Source organism: Columba livia, chromosome 8 (genome assembly GCF_036013475.1).
Source record: "Columba livia isolate bColLiv1 breed racing homer chromosome 8, bColLiv1.pat.W.v2, whole genome shotgun sequence".
NCBI classification, from domain to species: Eukaryota; Metazoa; Chordata; class Aves; order Columbiformes; family Columbidae; genus Columba; species Columba livia.
In genome coordinates this window covers 16,481,370-16,504,060 of record NC_088609.1, presented here as the reverse complement: position 1 = coordinate 16,504,060, position 22,691 = coordinate 16,481,370, and the positions used below count along the sequence as shown (strand labels likewise).

Sequence of the window (22,691 nt, the reverse complement as noted above, 5' to 3'; positions counted from 1 at the left end):
ATTTTATTTGACTACTAGTAGGAGTGATGAAGGGAAAGAAAAAGCCTCTGAGCTTGACATTAGCTTATCTTTGAAGCACAATACTCAGCTACCTCATTACTATGTATTTGTTTACACAGCACAGTCCTGATTTCCATTATCCAGTTACCAACCCTATGAACGTCTAATTAAGGAACTTCATTTTGTGTTAAAGTCCAGCAGACGAGTCAGTAAAGGCAAAAATTCTTGGTGAGATACAGATGCAAAGCGCTTCCTAAAGCAAAAATCACTGGTCCAGAGAGCTGGCACCTGAATCTCAGAGGAGGCAGCCAGCCCAGGATAATGAAGCAGTGGGTCATGAAAAACAAGACAATGGTGGAGACAGAGGGACATCTCAGTGTGGGTTTCTCCGTTGTCACTCACAGGGCTCTGCCCAGAACCTCAGACTTACCTTCTCTTGCCCCGCAGCAGTTAGAAACCGCTTCCCCATGCCTGCACCTCAGTTTTCTAACACACACCAGGCTGCTCTGTCAGCTCCTCGCGAGGCTTTATGAAGACCTGAGTTGATGAGGAACATATGGCCTCCCTGCTCTGAAATGGCTCAGACTCACAATTCCAACTCATTGCTTTGCTTCAGCAGCTAAGAGAATTTTTTTAATTTTAAGGAATGTGTCAGTGCTGTTTAGGGGTCATTATACTACAAACTGCAAAAGGTGAGGGGGGCTTGTAAAATTTGTTTTCCTGAAGTCTTCGATTTCAGAAATATTCCAGATGAGCTGGAGAGCAACTATTTCCTAGCACAGCGAATCTTTGAAAATGTTTGACTTTCTGACCTCAGTCAGCTGACACTACAAAAAGACAAAAGACAAACCACATGCAGCAGCAAATGCCCAACACTTAAAAGTTCACTGATTGGTCTAATTAATGGCCCCGCATGTTTTCAGCCTTTCAGCAGTATTTAATTTCTAGTTCTTAAACAAATCAAACACACTACAGGAAAAATGTTAGCTACACCATCACAAACCAGAATTTGGCCAGTTCAAATGTGGAGTTACCATTTACTGCATGTCTAAGGGAAGCTGAACTTGCATAAAGGAGTGGTCTTTATAAGGAGTTATTTAACACAGTAATAACTCACAACAGCATAATACTAGCTTATTTTAGGTGGAAGTGATTTGTTGACAGAATGCAGTCTGATGAAAAATACTGGCATTAAGCTGAACTTGCTACTGCTAAGCCCATCTCTAAATTCTCAGAAACAGAAACCGCAGAGATTAAACAGGGCATGAAATAAGGAAGCATGGAGCTAAGCCATTCAGAAAGCCTTAGTGAATAATTTAGCCATACTTGATTCTGGCATTAATTTTCAGATGTAAATCTGAAAATTTTATCATTTACCTCTCATGAATAGAATTCCACATAAATTACCAACAGCTATGAAATAAGAATTGCAAAGCGTGTTTCATGCAAAATGAGAGAAACTATTTGATCCTGAACTATTATACAGTGGCACAGAGAAGCACAGTAAACCTTGATTTAACTTTAATATTTCATAGGGTTGGAAGGCTTGCACGAGTGACCCTGTCTTGTTCTACACTTTAAAAAAAACACAAAAAACAAAACCCTCACAAGTTAATAAGCTAGCCTTTTGAAAGCTTTAGCTCTCAAGATGCTACCCAGAAAATGTCAAATATTTTTACTCCATAGTAAAATCTGTTTAAAATATTGCCCTGTGAATACTGATTACAGTTAAGATAGCTATATAAAATTCCACCAGGTACTTCTCAATGAGGAAAGTGACAATACTGGGTTTAAAGAGGACATAGAATGCCCACCTTCGCAAACAGATCATGTCAAATGCTGCTCACCTCAGCCATGTTGATGGACCCCACAGCCAGAGTCTTGTAGCCTAAAATGGTTCGGTTCTTGTACCGCTTCCGCCGCTGCAGCATGATCTGAAGCTTGTTGCCTTCTCTCTTCAAGAAGTGAGGGTACTGCAGTTGGAAACACAATGGAAAAGTTTGTGTCTCTTGATATTAGTTACCCGCTTCACAAATAAACTCAGTTCCTAGGGATTAACCCCATGGCTTTTAGAAGAGCCTACAGCCAACGCAGTGGACAACACTTCATTATCCCAAAGAACCCATCATCAACAGCTCAGCTCTGGGCTTTTGTTTCCCCACACCGAAAACACAAGCCAGAGGCACAGAGGAGCTGTTCAGTTTAGGAAAGGCTGAGCCCAAGCCCAGTTCCAGTGGGATGAGCAGTCTCCAGGAGATGCTTGCCCCACCAGCCCAGAACTGCAGCCCCCGAGGTGCTGCCCGGGAGCACAAACAGCAAGCGGGGACAGCCATGGACCCCTGTGCTCTCAGCAGGACACTGCCTTCCCACCAGCACAAGGACATTTCTCAGTGTTTGACCCTGTACCGCACATGTTTCAGAGCCTATTGGACCCTAAAAGGCAAGTGAAGAAAGGCACAGCTACGAAGAGGCCAAGGGTCTGCTGATGCCTCTTTTGCTGAAGCACAGAGACCTACGTGCTACACAATGATTCTCTCCAGGACAACTGTCTCCTTCAGGTACACAGTTCTTGCAAGTGTCACTGGTTTCAAGCATTAACACAGCCAAAACCACTTTGAGCAACAGAAATTTGAGTAATTGACTCAAGAAAAACCCTGTCTGACTGCCAGGCTATGCTGCAAAGACAAACCCTTACAAGACATATTCCATACAAGCAAATAACGTATGTTTATGTAGCTTCCAAACAACTCCCCAACAGAGAAGCTGTGAAATCAAGCAGAGACTATTACAGAAAGAGCAGGGCTAACCCTGCTGTCTCAGCTTGTCCTGCTCATGTGCACAGTGCTCTAGTGCAGGCAGGTCCTGCTTTCTGCCAGGACACCGGCCAGAGCACTGGCAGTGCCCAGGGCCCAGCTCACTGGCTGTGGAAGGAAGCAGCCATGCAATGGAAGAGCGATCTTCAAGAAAAGATACAGCAGTCTCATCCTGAGGAGAGAAATGAATGGGACACATGCTCCAAATACACAAAATACAGAGCAGACAGGAGAACCTAATCACAGGGATCTCAAACAGGACATTCCCAAGTGAAGGATGCTTCTCTCACAGGCAAGACCTACATTTTTTCCCTCCCCCTTGGGACATTATGAAAATAACTTCCTGACGATCAAAACACTTGATGAATACAAATGCTGAGTGCCACCAGAAACCCCAAGATATTAATTTGCAGTCCAGAGCAAGCCTGACTGCTACACAGAGAGCTGGGAGCAATGGCCACACAAACAAGCAGAATACTAATTAACTGACGGCTCTGTAAGGGCAGGATTTACTGTGCAATGCACAAGGAAGCAGTCCTGAAAAAGAGAGGAACAACAGTCCCTGTTATTAAAAGACAACCTCAAAACACACCTGCATCCAGACGCAAATGGACCCCGTGACATTACAGAGATGCAACATCCCTAAACAAGGACAGAAGAAAGTTGTTTGCAGAAAGAGGTAAGAGGGGCTTAAAAAGCCACAGGCACCTTTTGCATTCAAATCTACCATCTCCCTGCCCCTGGGGTCCTAGCACATGTCAGAAGGGCAGCCTGTTTGAAAACAAGACTTTAGAGGAAGCACCCAGCGCCCCAAGGCACCTCCAAACAGTGAGAAGAGGGGTCATCACACACACTAAAACAGCAAGAGTCAGGGCAAGACATTCTTTCTGAAGCCCCAGTTGTGTAATCCCTTCCATCTGAAAAGGTTTATTAGACTAAACGCAGGAATTAAGTGCTCCGGAGAGCTGTGATGATGTGCTTGGAATATCTGGGGAATTTCACTTGATCTTGTGAAATCCAGGGAGAGTCAGGAGAATCAGGCACTCCAGCAGTATGAGCAATGGTAGCTCATCTACCAGAAAGGCTATCGCTCGTCTAAGCCTAGCTGGTAAGACAAAACAGTATCAGACACACCACTAACTCCAGTCTTACCCCACAGAGCAGCAAGAAACTCCTCCGTTCTGTCTGAGCAGAAGCCTGCCAGGCATGACAGCTGCCTGCTGTTATGCCAGCCTGCCCTGTCACCTTCCTAGCTTCACTCAAAGAAACACCCTGTGCAAAGGACAAGAATTTCACCCAGGAGAAGCAGCTGAGAAGGCTGTGATCACAAAGATACAAGGGGCTGCAAATCCAGACAGCTAGCACAAAGCAAGGCATGCAGTTTGAAGAGCTGACAGGGTGACACGGAGATACTGGCTGCTACAAGACACTGAGACCTTCTTGTGCTGTGACATCCACATGCTTCTACTTTGCGCCCTATCACCACTCAAATATATCCCAGGCACTAAATTCAGACTATATCTGGCTTTGCTGCATTTGTTAGCTAGATGTAGCTTCCAGTTATTGTCCAATTAAGAAACAATAAAAGTTGTCATAAAAACCCTGCTGTGCCATTTTGGGAAGGCTTCCCAGGTCCTACTGCATCTGAGACCACCAATCCTTCCTGCAGTCAGAGACCAGCAGCACACCTCTGCATTGACCTTGCTCACCTCTTCCAAAGGCTCAGTGTCACATACATTTTTCTCCCCTATTCTGGCTCAGTTCCCAGACCCTTCAGGGGAAACAGAGTTCAAGACAATGCTCTGTGCCCTGCTGCAGCATTGCTCCAAGTCTCAGGAAATAAAAAATCCCAGTTAATTTCAAAAACCCTTGCAGAAATACTTGCTCCTTGCTGACACAGGACTGGCAGAGGGAGACCTGGCTCATCTTGCAGCTCTGCTCCCAAGTATGGGAAAGCTACAGCCCCAGGACCCAAGCATATGTATTCCTGGCACGTGGCTTTGTTATTTCTGTTCACAAAAGAGATGCAATGCTGCAGTTAACCCAGTCTGTGGGCTGCAGCAGGACAAAATCAGAAGCATCAGCCATCTGTGTAGCTGACTGGGCAGCTGCAGGGTTATTGTCTGTCTGCAATGAAATCTTATCTGCTTCAAGTCTGCACAGGTCTCAGAGTAACAACCAGTCTGTTTCACATCATCACTTTAGCCTTTCTCCTTACCAGATCAAGCTCTTGACTGCAAGATCTAACCAGCAGTTCCCAAAACACAGATATACCAGATATGAATGCTTCTGAGTGTCCATCTGGCTCTGCTTTATGCATGCAGGATCCTCCCTCCTGCTTGCAGGAAGTCAGCCTTTATTTACATTATTTCCTTGCTCGGGAGGCAGCAGCAGGGCAGCATTCTTTGAGGAAAAGTGGAACAAATAAAACACATTTTCTCCAATTCCCAGCTAATTCCTATGGCTCTAGAGCCAGGAGTAACTGTCTGTGTACTGCTCCAGCTTCCCCAAATGGTGCATCTCTCAGTAACTCCAAATCAGAGATTCACCTGTTCCACTCCTTTCATCAGCCTAATAATCCATGCCATCCCCCATGGCTGCCTCCCTCCGGTGCCCATTGATAAGAAAGGCAACAAAAGGCAAACGGGATCCATCCTGCCCTGCTCTGGTTCCTTTCACAGCCATAATACGAACAGGACAGACTGCAAAATCCTCATATTCCTGGGCTCCAAGGACAGGATGAAGGAGGAAGGTCCCACAACACTGCAAATCAGCACCCTGCTCCAGGCCCCCAATGCTCAAATGTCATTCAGATAAATTTGTGTTGTTGCACTGAGGACGTGCAAATTGTGGCAAGTGTCTAACTTGCCTGTTCCTCCCAGAAAAATCAGAATTAGAGATCTGCCTTCCATGATGTAGGGTTGGCCCCAGTAATAATTCTAAGGGTTTATACAGCATCTTTCCTAGTGGGCTTCCACCTCCTGAGATCCTGAAAGCATCTGGGCCATTTTTGCTCAAATTCTCTACAACTAACTGCCCAGAGACAAGCAAAAGAACTCATATAACTCTTCAGAAAGGGCTGGAACTGCCTTAAGAACAAGCATCTCTAGCAGCACTAGAAGGATCTTCACCTCAGACCCACAACACACTTCTGCTCACTTCAAAGCAGCGAGTCCAGAAAGCACACGCATCTGAAGGCCACATTCCCACCTTACCTGCAGTGAGAAGGTCAGTGCAAGCTCCGTCTCCACATGTCCACTCGGGGGCAACACAATCTCATGGGAGCGCAGAATGCGCTTGGAGCCCTGCACAGAAACAAAGTCCATGGGGTGAGTTTCCCAGAAGCCAGCCCTTGCATCCCACCTCAGGCCTATCTGCTGGAAATCAGGAAACATCATCAAGGACTACCACAGAGAAAGTGAACGGATGGGTCTGACCTTGCACAAAGGGAGACATTTGGCCAATAAAGATTTGGGCATATTTACTGTCACTAACTGCAACAAAGCAGCTTTTGTTCTGCCAAACACCAGCATCAAAAGCTCTGAGTCAAGCCTCACCCCTCAAGTTCAAGTCTTGTATTTTCACTTCAGCCAATAGGTACAAGGCTCATCATCATCTGGGTTCAGAGGCTGTAGCATCGTGTTTATATCTCCAGTGTTAGCCATGATGGACTGGCCTTTTTGTGCACACACCCCTCCCTGGGGAAAGTGGAGACTTCAACTTGTTTAAACAATTGCATGTAGTTGGGGTTATAAAAGAAAAAATACACTAAGCATCTCAGTGGAGTTTGCAGACCTGACAGTGCTACAGGGCAACTCCCAATCAACACTGTGTTTGGGCTGCTGTTCACTAACGGAGTTACTGGGCTATTTACTCTGTGAGTATTTAATTTCAGGGGATGCTTCAGGGAAAACTAGTAGGAAAGAACAAACTGCTGCCTAGCAAATCTCCCTGCACTGTTCAAACACAGTGGCAAGTTTCAGAGGTCCCTGGCTCAACGTTCTGCTGAGGCTGCAGATCTGGCTTTGTCCAGACGGGCTGATCTCTCAGAAGCACAGAACTGTAGCTCTCAAAAAGGCAGCATCTGGGAAATCAGAGACAGACTCGGGGGGGCAGGGATTGGGATAAACACCTCCCAGCTACATCCAAAGGAAGACCTGGTCTGCTCATATCAGCCTCAAAATAGCATCCCGAGATGAGAAAGAAGCAGAGGCTTGTTTACATCCCCAAACACATTGCTCCAGCAGCCAGAGCGAATGCTGTCATTTGCAGAGGTGCCTCAGCTCTTCTGTGGAACCGCCAAGGTGCCTGAGCTCCAGCGCATCAGCAGACAGACAGACAGCAGAACAGGGTGAGAAACCCAAGGGCTTCCCCCAGGAACAGCAGCACGTGCACACACAGCACAGCTCGCCTCACTGCTGGCAACAGCGGCATCTGTTCCATTGGTGCAAAGCTTCTAATGGCAGCAATCTTGATTTACTTGTTACGCAACTCAAAATCTAATGACAGACCAAAAATAGCTGCTTTTAAAAGACCGCAGCAGGTAAACAGAGCAACAACTTGGGAAATAAAGTTGACAACTCTTTGAACATCACTGTTGAGGCGGCTGCAAGGAGTGATGGGAAATGCAGGAAAGATGCTCTCATTAGGTCTGAATTCAGTCATCCCCTCTGGAAGGGCTCCAGGGCCTGACACCTCTCTCTTGCGATTCCCCACATAAAGGCACTGAGTCATTTGACAGGGATCATACATTTGGTGATCCAGTATCACCAGCTTCAAACAATAGCCACGTCAGGAACCTAAGTGCTGGCAAATGAAGTGTCCCTGAAAGGGCTTGTCAGCATCATTATCATAACCTGCAAGCTGTAAAGGGACTTTTAGTAACAGGGCTTCAAACCTGCCTGTATCTGAGACAGCTATAGTGCTACTGACCCACCATTAAATAGCACATTGCAAAAAATATGGGTGCTGATCAAACATGAGGGACACCCGAGGAGAAGCACTCTTTGGGACAGTGGTAATTCCAGCAACTGTCACCTCTAGGTCACCTGTACAGACAGATCAAGGCAACATAAGGATGGCCTGAGGATGCAAGCTGCAGCCTGTGGTGTGGCAGACAAGGATCCCCAACAGGGCAAGTCCTTCTGCCTTCCAGCTCTTCAGGGATCTGCCCTGGCGTAGAGAGGACTGCAGAGAACTGCTCAGGTTCCAACATCTGAATTGCTGTAGCAAGGCAGATCACAACACGTACCCAAAATAGACAAGAAAGTCCTACGTCTTAAAACTCCCTTTGGGCTTGCAGGTCTGAAGCAAGCTTTCACCTACAAAAAGTGTCAGCGGTCAGTAGTAACCTGGATACAAAAATAAGGGTTTGGTCTAATAAAGGCAAGTGAATTCTCCAACCCAAGTTTGACATGCTCTGGGGGTAGATCATTCACTGACAAGCCTCAGGCCCTTACAGTGCTGCATCCACCATCTAGGAATACAGATACATGAAAAGCTTTCAGGCCTGATAAGCAATATCTGACTGCCTGGGAACCCACAGCTGTGTTTCTTCTGAGATTCCTATAAATCCAGGTGTGTGAAATGATTCTCTGCCTTTCTGTTTCCTGCTGTGGGTGCACGAACCCCCTCCAACATAGAGCAACACATTTTAACCCCAGCTGGACTGCTCATGGAGATGAGAGATGCCAGTTAAATCTTCAGCTGTAAGTTTTTGCACCATAGGGCCTTCATGATTTCACCTCCCAAGCCAGATTTTGTGTGCCTTGACACAACCAGCTCTCTGCAGGGGTTTGCCTCATTCTTTATTTGAAAAGCTGCTTTTCAGCATGGTTAATGGTATTTTTCTACTTATAGGTCTGCCAGGTTTCTACTCATTAAGTACTTCAGCATTTGCGGCAGTGGGATCATGTGAGCTGAACTGATGCTGTGACGCGCTGTGGAACTGAGTCCCCTTCTATCCTCGCCTGCCTCCAGGCAGTGTGACCTACATGGAGGCACCTAATTAAATGGCACAACCTACGCTATAAAGTGGCTTATTTACCTAGGATGGCAGCTGTATTTTATGGAAATACATTAAAAACATACAGGCACCCTACAAATCCACTGACAAGTACCCAACTATGAAATTAATTGGACTCGACAGCAGAGCTGCTCATCAGCAGAGGGAAGCCCAGACTTCAGACCCCTCAAACCAGGTCCAAGTTACCAAGATGTTCTGCCCCAAAGTGAGCTGAGAGCATGTTAGATGGAGAACCAGGCTCGGATTTAGTGACAAGTCAGGGAGAAGAGGTGACAGCATATGATCTGTAAAGAGGATTTTTACATGCAGCTAAGCTCATGCTGAGCCCTCCACAAAAAAGATTCTTTGCTTACAACAGTGAAATGCAGTAGGAACATGGGGGAAGGATCAGAAGAGACTCTCCACACATCCAGAATGCCCTGATGTGCTTGAGAAGAAGCCTGTGGCTGCCACAGACCCTCACATGAAGGCAAAGCTCAGTTTAGGCATCTGTCAGTATTTTCAGCCAAACACCACACTTCATTCTTAAAACTGAGCAGCAATTACCTGCATTTTGACCGCAATGACCCCAGAAATAAGCTCCTTATCCAATTCTTTTAAGACTACCAGTTTCTTTAAGGTCAAGCTGCACAACCTGCAAACAGGAACAGAAGAGAAACAGTTACAATCATGTCTGAAAAAAGAAAAGCTCTGAACAGCAGCACAATCTCAGTCTGAGGGTGAACAGGCTCCAGACACAAGCCACACACTGATACAGACATAAAGACAGCAGAAATACATGAGGTTTCCCTGGCTTTTCAGACAGAATTTCTCCAACCTTTCACAAACAGAAGGAGGTGGACAGGAGGGACACTTTGTTTGATACAGACCCATGGCCAGATTAGAGCATCTCACAGCACACAATTCCACTGGCCACAGCCTGGGAACTCTTGCTCTGAGTCAGACCAAAAGCTTTAGGGTCAGAGGAATTAAATTCCAGAAATATAAAAGCACTGGGTCAGTCTAATTTTAAACTCGTTTATGAAGCTTTCCTAGATTGTTGGCTTTTTCAGTTTCAAACTCTTGGCTTGCAAAGATCTCACTCCCACCTCCTCTTGTCAACCCACACATTCTCCTCCTCACCCCCAAACAAAAGTGCCAGCAAGTGGCTCAGGCGTCTCTAAAAGGAAAGGGGGAAAAAAACCCAAGAGGACTGAAGCTGTGCCCTCTGGCCCTGGCATTCATTCACATGCCACACATACACAAGTAAATCACATTCTTTACCCAGGCAATGCTACATTGTTCTGGTTAAAGCTGTTTACACTTCTGTCTTCCAGCTCTTGGGAGCTTGGGAGGGGGTGAAGTTTGGACTAGGTGCAGTTAAGGCTCTGAGGTAATGGGACCACAGTATTGGCATTGTCACAATTCCACAGAAGTTACCACCAGCTGGTGTAATTAAGAAGGCAGGCCTAGAAACAAGCTTCAGGGAAAGATAAACCTGAAGCAAAGACAGCTCAGCTTGAGGAAAGCAAAAGCCAGAGGAAGCAGCAGACGGGAAGGGAAGAGGAGCTGACACTGGATTTTGGTGCACGCCCAGGCAGCAGCAGCCCAAGTGCCATTGACTGGGGCCTGCACTTGACCTATAGGACTCCACGCTGGTGCCAGGAACAAGTCTCCACTGCAATAGTGACTTGCACTTCCACCATGTTCTCCACCACATTGGGAAGCTGAAACATTGCTTTGCTGCAATGCCTGAAGGTGGACACGATCAGCCTGGGTGCAAAACTGCAGGAGAGATGTGGGTAAAGGCTCTTCCCAACAGGAGCAGTGGCAGACATTGAAGCAACTGCTGCCTTATCTCAAAATGCTTCTGGTTCTGCCTGAGCTCTGCCCTCTCACACAGGGCTAGGACCAGTCTTAAGTCTTACAGTCTTCATTCACAGCAGCTCTCCAAACCTGCCCTCGCCAGCCCCTTCTCCACCCCAGCACATGTTCTCTGCTCTCCCTGCTCATTTGCCAAGCACTGGTTCCTGCCATCGGCCCCCTGAAAACCAAGGGAAAGAGAAAACCAAAGGCTCTTTCCTTTGCCATTTGTTTTCTTTGTAATGCTGTAGCTGGAGGACAATTGTGCTGGGCTTGCCAAAACCCATAGATCTCGGGCCGGTCAGGTGCTGAGAGCAGAGGTAGGACAACACACTGGCATTGTGTCGGCTGACATGCAGGGAACAAAGGGCTTTTCTCTCCGGCCCCAGCTCGAGGATGAAAAAGGTATGGGGCGAAACAATGGTGTTCTCAGCGCACACAGCCAAGCACAAGGAGGGCGTTCTGTTCTCAGCCAGGCATTCCTTCAATTCATCATTTATGAGCTTTGATCAAGCCCTGTGGAGCACATGCCGCTAGGAAAAAAAAAAAAATAAAAAAAATTAAAAGCCTCCCTTACAGTGATCAGAAAAACAAAAGCAGTTAAAAAAGACGCAGGACACATCTGCTTTCTTTATCCGCCATTGCTGGGCTGCTGGTACTAAAAGGGACTTCACACAAAAAACACTGCAATGTTTACAATCTCCATCAGAGGGGGGAAATAAAAATCAGAGTTTAAATCCCACCAAATCGCTCTTACCCTCAACATGCTTATTGTTCCAGGTCTTCAGCCTAAGTTTGCAGCTTACAAATCAAAGCTACCTTCAGAATATGTGGCAGAAAGAGGCCATACCTTACTCAAATAATCATGAAAAGGCATATTCCAAGTGTGTCACTGCATCCAGAGCCAGCGTGTCACCTCTGCCACCAGCACAAGGACCCTGAACCACTCACAGCTGCAGGTACCGCAAGGATTTTTCTGCCATAACCGCCTCTGATAACAGTGGCACCTCCTTCCATGCACTTATCTCCTGCCAACATTTTGCTGTACTCTGTCAAGTCTCAGGGATCAGGAAGGGGACTGGTCTCACAAAACATTTCTATCAATGAGCTTGTGAAGATTAAACATTGGTAAGAAAAACAGGACAGACACAGGTGGACCTAGAAAGATCTGAAAAAAGAACAATACAACATTTGGAAGTTTCTAATATGTACATACACAGTCTCTGAGAACACAGGGAAAATAACCTAGCACACACATACAAGGGGAACTGAGGAAGCCTCAAGTCTGGAACCAAGTCTGAAGTATTTTGAGTGGTTTATAAAAAGCTTGGGACTGCAGCACAAGAGGTGCAGACAAACCCTTTCTTTACGAGTTTGTTTCAGCAGTGGCCTATGGTTGCACATGGGAAGTTAAGTTAGCACGAGCACTAAGATAAAACAGTGTTAAATAAGGACAATGGAAATCTGAGAGGCAAGATTTCCACCTTTTTTTGAAGGTTCACAGTGGATCTCCCTGCTAGGAGCCCAGCTGGGTCCCGCACAGCAGTGGGCAGTGTCTGCTGAGGAGCTGTGTCCCCTGCAGTCACAAACGTCCCCCCACCGCGAGGAGGCACGAGGTACTTGCCTGACCCCATTCTCAGGTTAAATCATGAAACAGCTTAATGCGTTCCACAAGGAAACAACTCTTCATCTTTTTACGTCGCTGCTGCAAAAACACAGTTTTAAAGAGGAAACCTGGACCTGACCCAATGGTTTCGACTCACCCTGCTAGTGCAAGTTGTGCTGAATAACTTCATCATGAGCTCTGTGCTCAGGGAGGCAGCTATCTGCAAAGAACATAACATCTTGGTAAACCAAGATCCAGCAAACATGCCCAGGACAATCAAATAAGAGTGTCGCATTCTTTACTCACTAGATGTTTTGCTATTGCAACCCTCTGAGCAGAAAGATCAGGAAAATAAACCCTCTCCAAGAAAGAGCCTGCCTCACTGAATTAAATGTCTGTTTCTCCACAGGGAGCACAGTAATTGCACTAAGGCCTTGCTCACAGAGACGGTCGAATCAACAGGAAGGAAAAATTAAAAATTAAAGACCTGTATTTTAATTAAGCCCCATAGAAGTCAAGAATAATAACAGATGCATCCACAGCTATAGGGGACTTTGAGTGCAAGACAGGAGCTGGGGCAGGAGGACTCTAGCTCACTACACAGACACCCCTTGTCTGGGTTAAAACCTGTGAAGATGTTCCTAGAGAAAACGTTTCATGTCGGGAGAGCTCTCCTTGGAGATTGTAAATCTCAACCGGTCAATGGCTATAATGAAGGAATTGGTTTTCATTCGGTCACTGGACGGTTTCACCTGCCCCAAGTTATTTTGGCGTTTCAGGACAGCAAGCAGTCTCCTACCCCGATGCTTTCAACCTCAAGTGTTTTTGCTCCAAGCTGACGCTTTACACCCAAGTCAGTCCCAAAATAAACTGCGAGCCACTTGAAGGAGAAGTGGAGGGAGACACCCGCCTACACCCACACTTGCCCAGACAACCAGAGCGGTTTTGCACGTAACTAGAGGGACAGCTGTGCAGGAGCGGCCGGAGCCAGGAGCCCTGCACAGCGTTTCAGAGACAGCTGCTGGAGTAAGGCATGAACGCACACAGCGCACAACCAGCCAACTGCACAAGCGGTTCCTTACGCCTGCTTTGCACATGCCCAGGGAGAAAAGGACAACACATGGGCCTTCGGGCAAGGGCAGCGGTGGTGGAAGCCACAGGATAAGTGCTTCTTCATTTTCCAAAGCTTATGAGCTAGTTCCCTCAAAATTATGTGTTTTCAGTCCCATTCTCAGGTAAAATCCAAGGCACAAAGAAATTAAATGAGGCGGCAGAGGTCAAGCACCCCAATTTCTGTCTATGACAAAAACATAACCTGAGTAACTTGAAAAGAAACATAATAGTCCTGTATTGGCCTCTGCTGGCTTCTCCTTTATTCACACCACCAAGCTAAACAGCAACCTTCAGCCAGCTCTTCTGGCTACAGATCCATTCAAGTAAGCTTTAAGAAACCAGGAAACAATTACAGATAAAGTATTTTCATTGTTCTTGTTCTCTTCCCGCATTAATACAGAGAAATTAAGCTGTTAAGATTCTAGAGGCTAAGATACAAAGAAATGCTGTAGCAAGCAGGTCCTGTTCACACAGGTAAGAGGATGGCAGCTTATTTTATGCAACAGGCTTTACCCAGGACCTCACAAGGACACACATGCACAGCCAGGCACTATCCTCTTACAGTTGAAATACTGGTCTGCTCACTTAAAATATATTACAAATACACCTGCTCCAAACTAAGCATGCAAAAGGGGTCAGAGATGTCTGAATTTTGCAGACTCGCATAATTTTTAAAAGATGCTAGAATTCTGCATGGGCAGATTTGTTATTTGAGGAGCAGCATGAAATCATTACGACCCAAGGATTAAAGTACATCTGAGTTTGGATACTCCAGTCCAACATATCAGCTGGAAAACGCTGAGAGATGCCCTCCTTCGGTGGGACAAGACACTGCTGGTTGGCTCTAGGAGACTCACCCAAGGCAGAAAGGGATCAGGATCCCTGCAAACCAAACAGCTCTGGCTCACAAAACAGAGTTTACATATTCCATTAACACTTCTCATTTCTTAGTGCCTCAGTAGTCTGGAAAGAAAAGTGCACTACTGAGACACAGCGATGCTAGTGAAACCCACAGGGTTAAAGCTGAATCTCCACAGCTCCACATACTCTTCAGGTAGCCAAGCAGAGCTTCTTGTGCAAGCTGGCAGTTGTGTCACACCATGTTCTGGATACCTGGCCAAGACCTGGTGTATTCCAGGTCACATCGCAGGAAATCGGCCTGTCTGTCACCAGCTGCTCGACTCCAGGTACACAGTCTGAACTGCACTACCCAGAAACAGCAGGTTTCTCTCCAAGATGTCATTGCGGCGAGAGCAGAAGCAGCTCTCTACACATCTGTTGATCTCAGTTGAAATACCAGTTCCCGCAACACTGCTATGCATTTGGCTTCTGACTCTTCATTTTGATGGTTTCAAAGCCCATTACAGACAAACTTGAAGGGGAAAAAACACAGCAGAGATTAGGTTTGTTTCTCAGGCAGGCAATGGAGCACGAAGGAGTTAGACAAACTGAGCTATGTGTTCACACCACGCTGCCGGAAAAGCCAAGCACGGGCAGCACAAGTCCAGTTAAATACACCTCTACTGGCTTGCCTCTTTCAAACCCAGCATCCAGAATGCCAGGACCGCACAGTGTCCTAACACCAGTGAGCATCAATGAAAAAGCAAATTACACTTGTGAATTAGGTCTAACCAACGCTTTTAAAGTTTTGAGGCAATAGGAATATGCTTTATTAGCTTTAAAGACTAAAGTCAGAAAATAACGAAAAGCTGATTCATGGTTAAGGCAATGGACAGACCATCAGGATTACATTTTCTATATTACAGATGACACAAACGCATCTGATATTTGTTGTATTAATTTAGTAGTAATTAATTTAGTGAAGTAGCACATGCCAGGGAGAGGGATGAGGGAGCAGCAGGTCTTCACTGCAATTTGTACAGCATCCCCCTGCCAGGCTGACTGCTGCAGCTGGCTGCAGGAACAAAGCCAGCACCCAGCCTTCCAGCACACACAGCCACAGCACCTAGCTCTGCTACGGGCACCAGTGTTACAGGCTGCATCGGCTTGGGAGCTGCAACGTGTCCACAGCCACTTGACAGGTCACAGTTCCCCGCAACCATGCAAAAAAATGAGACCCGCTTCCACAACAGCCCGCTTGTTCCTCCTCACTCCCCTCCAGAGCAGCCTGATGGCAAATCCTCCTTTGCTCCTGTGGCAAGAACCTGTTCTCCAAACAGCCCCTTCCCCAGTAGCTCCCCTGCCCCTTCTCAAGCCTGTATGCAGCCGGTGGCGAGGAGCTGGCACATGTCTGAGCAGGGCAGATCCAGAGGAAAGCCTGCCTGGCTGGTACAGGACCATTTCAGTATTCAGGGTTTTCTTTCCAATAGTAAAAAGCACAGGTGTCCAAGCACTCTTGCACTCGACTGCTTTCAAAAACCTGGGTGCTATTCTGCTTTTCGTTCCTGCTGCCGAATAGCCCACAGCGAGTGCCTTGTGCCGTGCCAGCCACAGCACACACAGTCCCTAAGGCCTGCAAATCACCAGAGGCCACAGCTCAGCCTGAAATATCAACTTGATCTTCTCCCTTTGTCTGTAAACCAGCCATTAAAGGCCCCCTATCAAGAGGAAAAAAAAATGTACCTTGACTTTAGGCCCATGTCAGAAGAGACCGTAATGAAGAGCTCAGTTCTGCTTGGGCTACCCACCACCGTGATCTCTTCATCATGAGAAATCAGGTCTAGGAAGCCTCCAGCTATGAAAGCAAGCAAGGCAAAACAGATGGCTTCTTGGTGTACCCAAATCCAAGCTTGCTCTCAGGGCACGAGCAATTTGCTGTCTCTCTACCTTATTTCTCTCCACTATGAATAGCTCCCATGACACCTTCTGATGCAGAGGCAAGCTGGACAGCCTGTCACTCCTGAGACCAGACAGGCTCACACCATGAGGCACATCAAATTACTTTTCGCTCAGCCATCCCCAAATGCTGCCCCGTTCATGAGCAACAGTTGGACACATAGCACTCCCAGTCAAAGCCAAGATCCCGATGGCATGTAATTCTTAAGACTTGGTGCTTCGCTGAAAGATAACCACCTTACACCACTCTGAATAAATAGACTTTATGAAAACTGTTGTAGGAGGTTTGTTTTTTTTTAAAACAGTTTTGGGTTTGGGAATGGGTTTTTAAAATTTATTTTATAAGCTTGCTTTTCCATTGCTGACCCATCTGGACCCAAAGCAGCAAAGCCAGGGTAGGTGACCCACTCCAAACCGAGTGTCAATTCTGTAACCTTGATCCAAACCAGTTGCATCAATTGTCAGATCAACATGGTTTTGTTTGCAAAGTTTGCAACATGGCCTGAAACAAACAAGATGGGAGAACAACATAGGTATAATTTAGAGCCCAAATGGCTGTTTGTTTTTTTACTGAGAACTCAAAATGTCCTATAAGGGTAGAGGCAGAGCAGGCAGCAGCGAAAAACACTTGTGAACTTGGATGGTACGTTTGGTATCAGCCAGCACAGCAATCAAATATGCAAAGCATCTCACTGGCAGGCTTGCTTTCAGACTAGAAAAACACTCTACAGATCCCAATACTGTTCTCGTTGCAGCAAGTCTGTTGAATCTGGCCAATCCAGCCTTCTTCCAGTTCAGCATGAGCAGCCAGACACCCCAATACCTCGCAGAGCCAATAATCTACGCTCTTTCTTTACTTGCCATGTTTAATGCCAGCTCCTTCCTTCCCTGACTCCAAAGATGAATAAGATGATGGCCAAAGAAACACCAGAATTCACTACCTGAATTAGAAACATTTTTTTTTTTTTGCATGATTCTCTTAATGTCTCAAACACAGGAGAACCATTTAGCACCCCAAAGTACAATTTCTTCCAGCACGCAGAGCTCCTAAAAATACAGCACTAGCAACCTGAACTACAGGGAAGGAGCCACAATGGGAAAGCTGTAGCTCCAAACCCAATGTCTTCAACAGCAGGTTGGAGGGAAGGTTGGGAGAACCAGCGGCTCCACAAACAGCAGTTTGTGCAGCCGTACCAAACATCCCACCTCACACCGGCAGCACCTCAGATATTTGCTTTGGGAGCACTGGGGCACACAAGCACCGAGCCCCTCTGAGCCCCACAGCACCAGCACATCTGCACACCAGTGCTTCGAACAGGGGGCTGCAATGCTGATTTGCCCCCTGGCCACAAAGGATGTTTCCAAGTCAAAACACATTAAAATATTTACAAAAGGAAGATTATTCTTTCCCAGCAGCATTTTGTTTAGATTTGAATGGTGCCATTTTTAACCAGGCAACAATACACAGCTGACAATGCAGCCTCCATCAGCGCTAAATATAATTCACAAAGAACTCTGGATCCTGCCACTAAAGCTGGAGAACACTATTCAGCATTAAATACATTGGAAACGCTGGTTAACATCCCTCAAGCTGCAACAAAACACCAAGGGTAAAGCAGCTGAAATGTACTATCCCTTGCAAATTTGCCTCCCCAGAAAGGTAGGGGCAAACAGAGCAGTTTTGCAATATGAACAGTGGTCAAAAAAGGTCTGAAAATGCAAAAGCTTTCAGCACTCCTTGCAAGGAAAGAAATGTCTCTTGATGCCCTTGGTTGAAGCTGCATTGAGCTCCAGCACCTATCCCTTGCACTTCTTCCATCAAATATTCTGGGCAGCGCCTGATCATTTGCACAGCATCTGCTGGAGTGTTCAGAAGGACGGAAATCACCAAAGAGCAGAACTAAGGGATCTGGTGAGGCTGTACAAACCAAATAGTTAGCCATATTACCTAGGTTTATGGAAGAATAAGACCAGCTGAAGCAAAACTACGGCCTGGGGGACAGCCAGGAGGGAGGACATGCATTTCGAGGCCTTGCAGGGGCATTACAAACAGCTCAGGTTTGCAGGGCTTCTGATCCCCGCCCAACGAGGGCAGCTTCCTCTAGCTAAACTCCAAGTGATCTCAAAATGTCTCTCAAAACACTCAAAAAATGTCTTTCCCCCACCGCAATCTTTCCTTTCACATCTAAATATACTCTGTGTGCTCTACTTTAAAGAGCTGCTGCTGAAGAAGAAAGCACTTGTTTGGAAATTACTCATTGCAAGGTTTTCTATTTGTTTTCTTTTCTGTAAAAAACCCCTTGTGACTGAGATTTCACTGTACTTCTCATGGAAAAGGGAGAAAACCTGGCAACTCAGACTTTGCTTACCCTCTTTTCTGAAAGCTTGCATCACATTTATCAGGGAAAAAAGGAACTAAAATTTTTACTAAAGGAGTTCAGAAGCACCACCAGTGCCAAACACTTGCAGGGGCAGGCAGAACACAGATTTACTCCGGAGAAACACTTGCATTTGTGTAGGATCCTAGACCTCTTCAGCAGCTGTCTTAAGTTGGCAAGCAGAGATTGAATATTATTTAGATAATGCATTTCTTCAGCATCATTGCTGGTGATACTTCATTCCTGAAAGCAATAAGAAAGCAGCAAAGCAAATCTGAACTTGTTAGTTCAATTCATTGAGAATATTCATTTAAATATAAGAGCGACCTGAGTCAACAAGCAAAGGGTAAGCTGTTATAGAACAAGGTGTTCTGAGATGCTGGGATTCACTACTCAGAACTTGTTCCAGACCCCCGTAAGATTTTTAATGCTGAATAAAAGCAATAAAACAGTAAGTAATTGATAACAATCATAACTCATTCAGTCCCCACAACCTTTCATCAGGCCTACAAGTTCCCACTCAACCCAGATTTATCAAGATAAACTGTAGATGCTCTACAGAAAAAGCAGATGGAGGTAAATGAGGCATGAACAAGTGGAGGCTGGATGCAGGGTGTTAAGGCTCACTGCTGGAAGGGATCACCGAGGAGCCTGTCCAGCATTCAAACAGCATTACTCCACTTGTGAACAGGACCACACCATGAGATCACTCACGGAGAACCAACTCTACACCTAGGTTAAATGTTCCACATCTGGCAGACTGAGCTGAGATTTAAAAGGATGATACAAGAAATTCTCTGTTGGGGTACGCATAAAAACACTAAACCTGCTTCTCTGTGCCCATCTGTTACAGGGCAATACAAATCCACCATCCCTCGTGCTCTCTTCCTTCGCAGCCTGGGTACTTACACTGAAGCCATGATGAGAGGGGCCATCCCTACCTTTTCACATCTTACAAACAGTAGAAGCATGCCTCCCATTTTAAGATTTTGCATGCGATTTGCAAGAAGTCTCCCAAGCCATGGTTTGGCATGATAGCCAGCACCAAGGCAGCCAAATCCACATCTCTGAAGAAATTATATTTCCCTACAGAGACGGAGAACAAGAAAAGCGTTTTGGGGGCTTCCACGATTCTGGTGAGTGTGAGCTCCCAGAGACCCAGCGTAGATTTGCCACTACTCCCCAGTTGTTTATTTTGAGCCTTCATTTCCACCCCTGCGAAGCAAAGGTCAGCTCACAGCAAGCACCTCAAAAACTGCTGAGGAAACAGAGGAGCCAAGGAGAGCACACACTACAACTGTTGCACTAGAAGACTTTCTTATGTTAAGTATATGAGAATTCTGACCACACATAAATGTTCATATAATTCCAAATTACTAAGTCATTTCTCCATTTTCGTGCCTGAATCAGCAAGAACACTGCAGAGACAGATGGGCCCCCATGAGTGATGCTCCGCAGGGTCCTCTGCTTGCAGGTACCATCTCAAGCACAGGCTTGGAGCGGATCTTCTTGGAGGGCTGGTGGAGAGTGTGAATTCACACACTGGAGAAAAGCCCAAAGTTAATAATGCAATAGCTTGGAAAATCTGGTGATAATTTTGGAACCAAGATAACCCAGGAGACTGTCAGCAGGAGGAGCAGCAGCAGTCTGCTGGCAGAAAACAGAGACACAAAAGCTAGAGAAAGAGCCTGAATTCCCTGTTCAAGAGACAAAAACCGTGGGAGACAAGGTGAACTCTTGAATTTCCAGAGATCCGAGAATTGTTCATGCTAAGCTACACCAAATTTTGCCTTTAAACCAGTACTAGCCTTCTGTAACGCCCTGGATGTCAATAAATCTCTTTCAACTTACCTATAAAGAGATGTTGTCTCTTGGTACGGCTGTGATTCAGTCAGCCTCACACCAAACCCAGGCAGCCCTGGGCCACTGTGACTGCGACAGAACATGGAATGTCTGCAGCTTCCAGCTGCTGGGCTTTGTTGTGCACCACAAAAAGCACAACATCACAAAAGAATCAAGCCTGATGGATCCAAAAGGGAAAGAGTTGCAAAATCTCTCCACGTAGAGGAGAGCACGCAAGACTCAATATTCCTGATGCTTCAAACGTCAAAAGAACTTTTGTTTAATGTGTCCTTTATTGTACACCAGCTGTCATATGATTTCTGCAATACAATGCAAGGAGAGCAAAAGAAAACTCAACCACGTACACTTTTCTCAGGGACACATCTAACACATTCCCCTGCCATAGATCTACCCTGCTCCAGACACTTTCTATCTGCACATAAAAGCAGCAAGTGGTCAAAACATTCTCAGAGCTTGACAGAAATCAGAGTTCAAGTGTTTTCAACAAAATCCTCTTTGTTACCACGTTCTGATCACTTGGCTACTAGAACTGCAAACCTGTTCCGAGAGACGCCTTCACAATGAAGTATCATTTAAAAATGCATTTGCAGCTGTGCATATTTCACTTCAGTCGCATGATTGTGAATTATACCTCAGCATGTCCTTGTAGAAAAGAGGTGGGTTGTCAGGGGGATGGGAAGGGGGAGAGAAAAGAAAGGAATTCCTACCAAACAAAAGAGCTCCAAGAAACTGATACAACTTTGCTGGAAGCTATTCCCAGCCCACTCAACATTTTTGATTGAATACTGACATACCAGAATCCCAACAAGGGGCATTTTTCCCAGCTAAAATATGAACCATCAGCAAATCTCACCACCACCACCAGAAAGAAATACAACAACCTAGTGGAAGTAAAGCAGAGTTAAAGTATCTTACAGTTGTCCTGATCTGAGAGCTGCTGGTGGTGGCAGCCTGACACAAACACATGCCCAGCATCCAGCATTCTGCCAGTCAGAGCTAAGCATAAAGGTCAGGCTAAACCTATTCACAACCCAGCTGTGGACCAGAGCCTGTTCTCAAGCACCCGGCTGCCACAGTTTGTTGGTTTTAATCCAGACAGCCTCTTGAATTCCAGCATTGTACAAAGGTGGAAACACCAGGAACCCAGCTACTTGGACCCAAAGAAGAGCAATGCTGCAGAGCAAATGTACGCATCCGAACCCAGACAAGGCAGATGCCTCTTCGAAACACAGTCCCGTCAGCATCTGCGCAGGGCACTGAGAGGAGCTGAGCACTCTGCACAGCAAGGGACCAGCACTGGGAAACTGGGCTGAGCGCAGCTGCAGCGGGAACAGACCGAGCCGCTCAGCACTGCCAGGCTGTGGGTACCTTTAGGTCATGATCCTGGAACAAGGAAACAATTGTATGAACAGCAAAACCTTATTATAAACTTTTTTTTAAGGACACCCAGCAGGACATGCCATTTAAGCATCAGAAAAACAGGAGCATGCTGACCAAAGGCTGCACTGAGAAAAATCCACCTCTGAAATCCCTTCTCCCTGGAAAAAACTCTACCCACTGGGTTGAACTAAGCACTGGCCAGGCTTCTGATCCTGAAGCACATCCCCATGGGCCAAGGGTAAAGAATCACCAGAGTTTTGTCTCAGTGAGCAGCTTCACAGTTGAGCTGCTGAATGATACATGTTGGGAGGAAAAAGTCCTCTGATCTGCTTTGGTATCTGCAAGCAGCTGCCTCAGATCCCCTCTGGGACTGAGCATGAGAAGGCAAAGCTTATCCAAGTACCTGGAGACACTCAGAGTCTATTTGTGAAGCAAGGACAAAGCCTACACTAATGGTCTTCAACTCTATTAAGCAAAATAAAGCTGAATCCTGGCAGAAAGAAGATACAGATCCCGCCAGCCTGGAAGAGAAATTGGAGCACCTTAAATTCTGGCACGCTCTCAGGTACAGCATAGGGAATAGGTAGAAGAGCAAATAAAAGGGAGTTCAGCCCCCAGCAAGCCACTAGCAACATGAAATATATATGATTCAGTTCCTGCAGTTCTCAGCTTTCCTTGCAAATCCTTCATTTTAAGGCAGTGGGTGCAACTTGATCGGGAAAGCAGCATATCATCTTTCTACCCGTTAGAAAGCATGCAGGTATATTTTCATGAAAGGGGACATTTTGGAATGAACCTTTTGACACTGAAAACTGCCTGTCCACAAGTATGAGACCACAGAGGAAGACTGCAGGACAGCCCCCAGAAACTCAGAG

The 22,691-nt window shown here is 46.1% G+C and overlaps 1 protein-coding gene across 17 annotated transcripts in view; it reads right to left on the bottom strand.

Moving 5' to 3' along the window:
* The window catches only part of PACS2 (phosphofurin acidic cluster sorting protein 2), a 70,466-nt gene that overhangs the window by 35,563 nt on the left and 12,212 nt on the right, over nt 1–22,691 (bottom strand). For 11 of the 17 annotated variants that reach the window (XM_065072252.1, XM_065072258.1, XM_065072253.1 and 8 more), the window contains exons 2-4: nt 9,385–9,472; nt 6,029–6,118; nt 1,848–1,973 (exon numbers count right to left, since the gene is read on the bottom strand). In XM_065072252.1, the coding sequence (XP_064928324.1) occupies nt 1,848–1,973; nt 6,029–6,118; nt 9,385–9,472 (304 nt within the window). Of the gene's footprint in view, nt 1–1,847; nt 1,974–6,028; nt 6,119–9,384; nt 9,473–12,443; nt 12,507–20,424; nt 20,535–22,691 lie in introns of those variants that run through there. The other 6 variants (XM_065072263.1, XM_021294513.2, XM_005498825.3 and 3 more) reach the window with 2 other exon arrangements.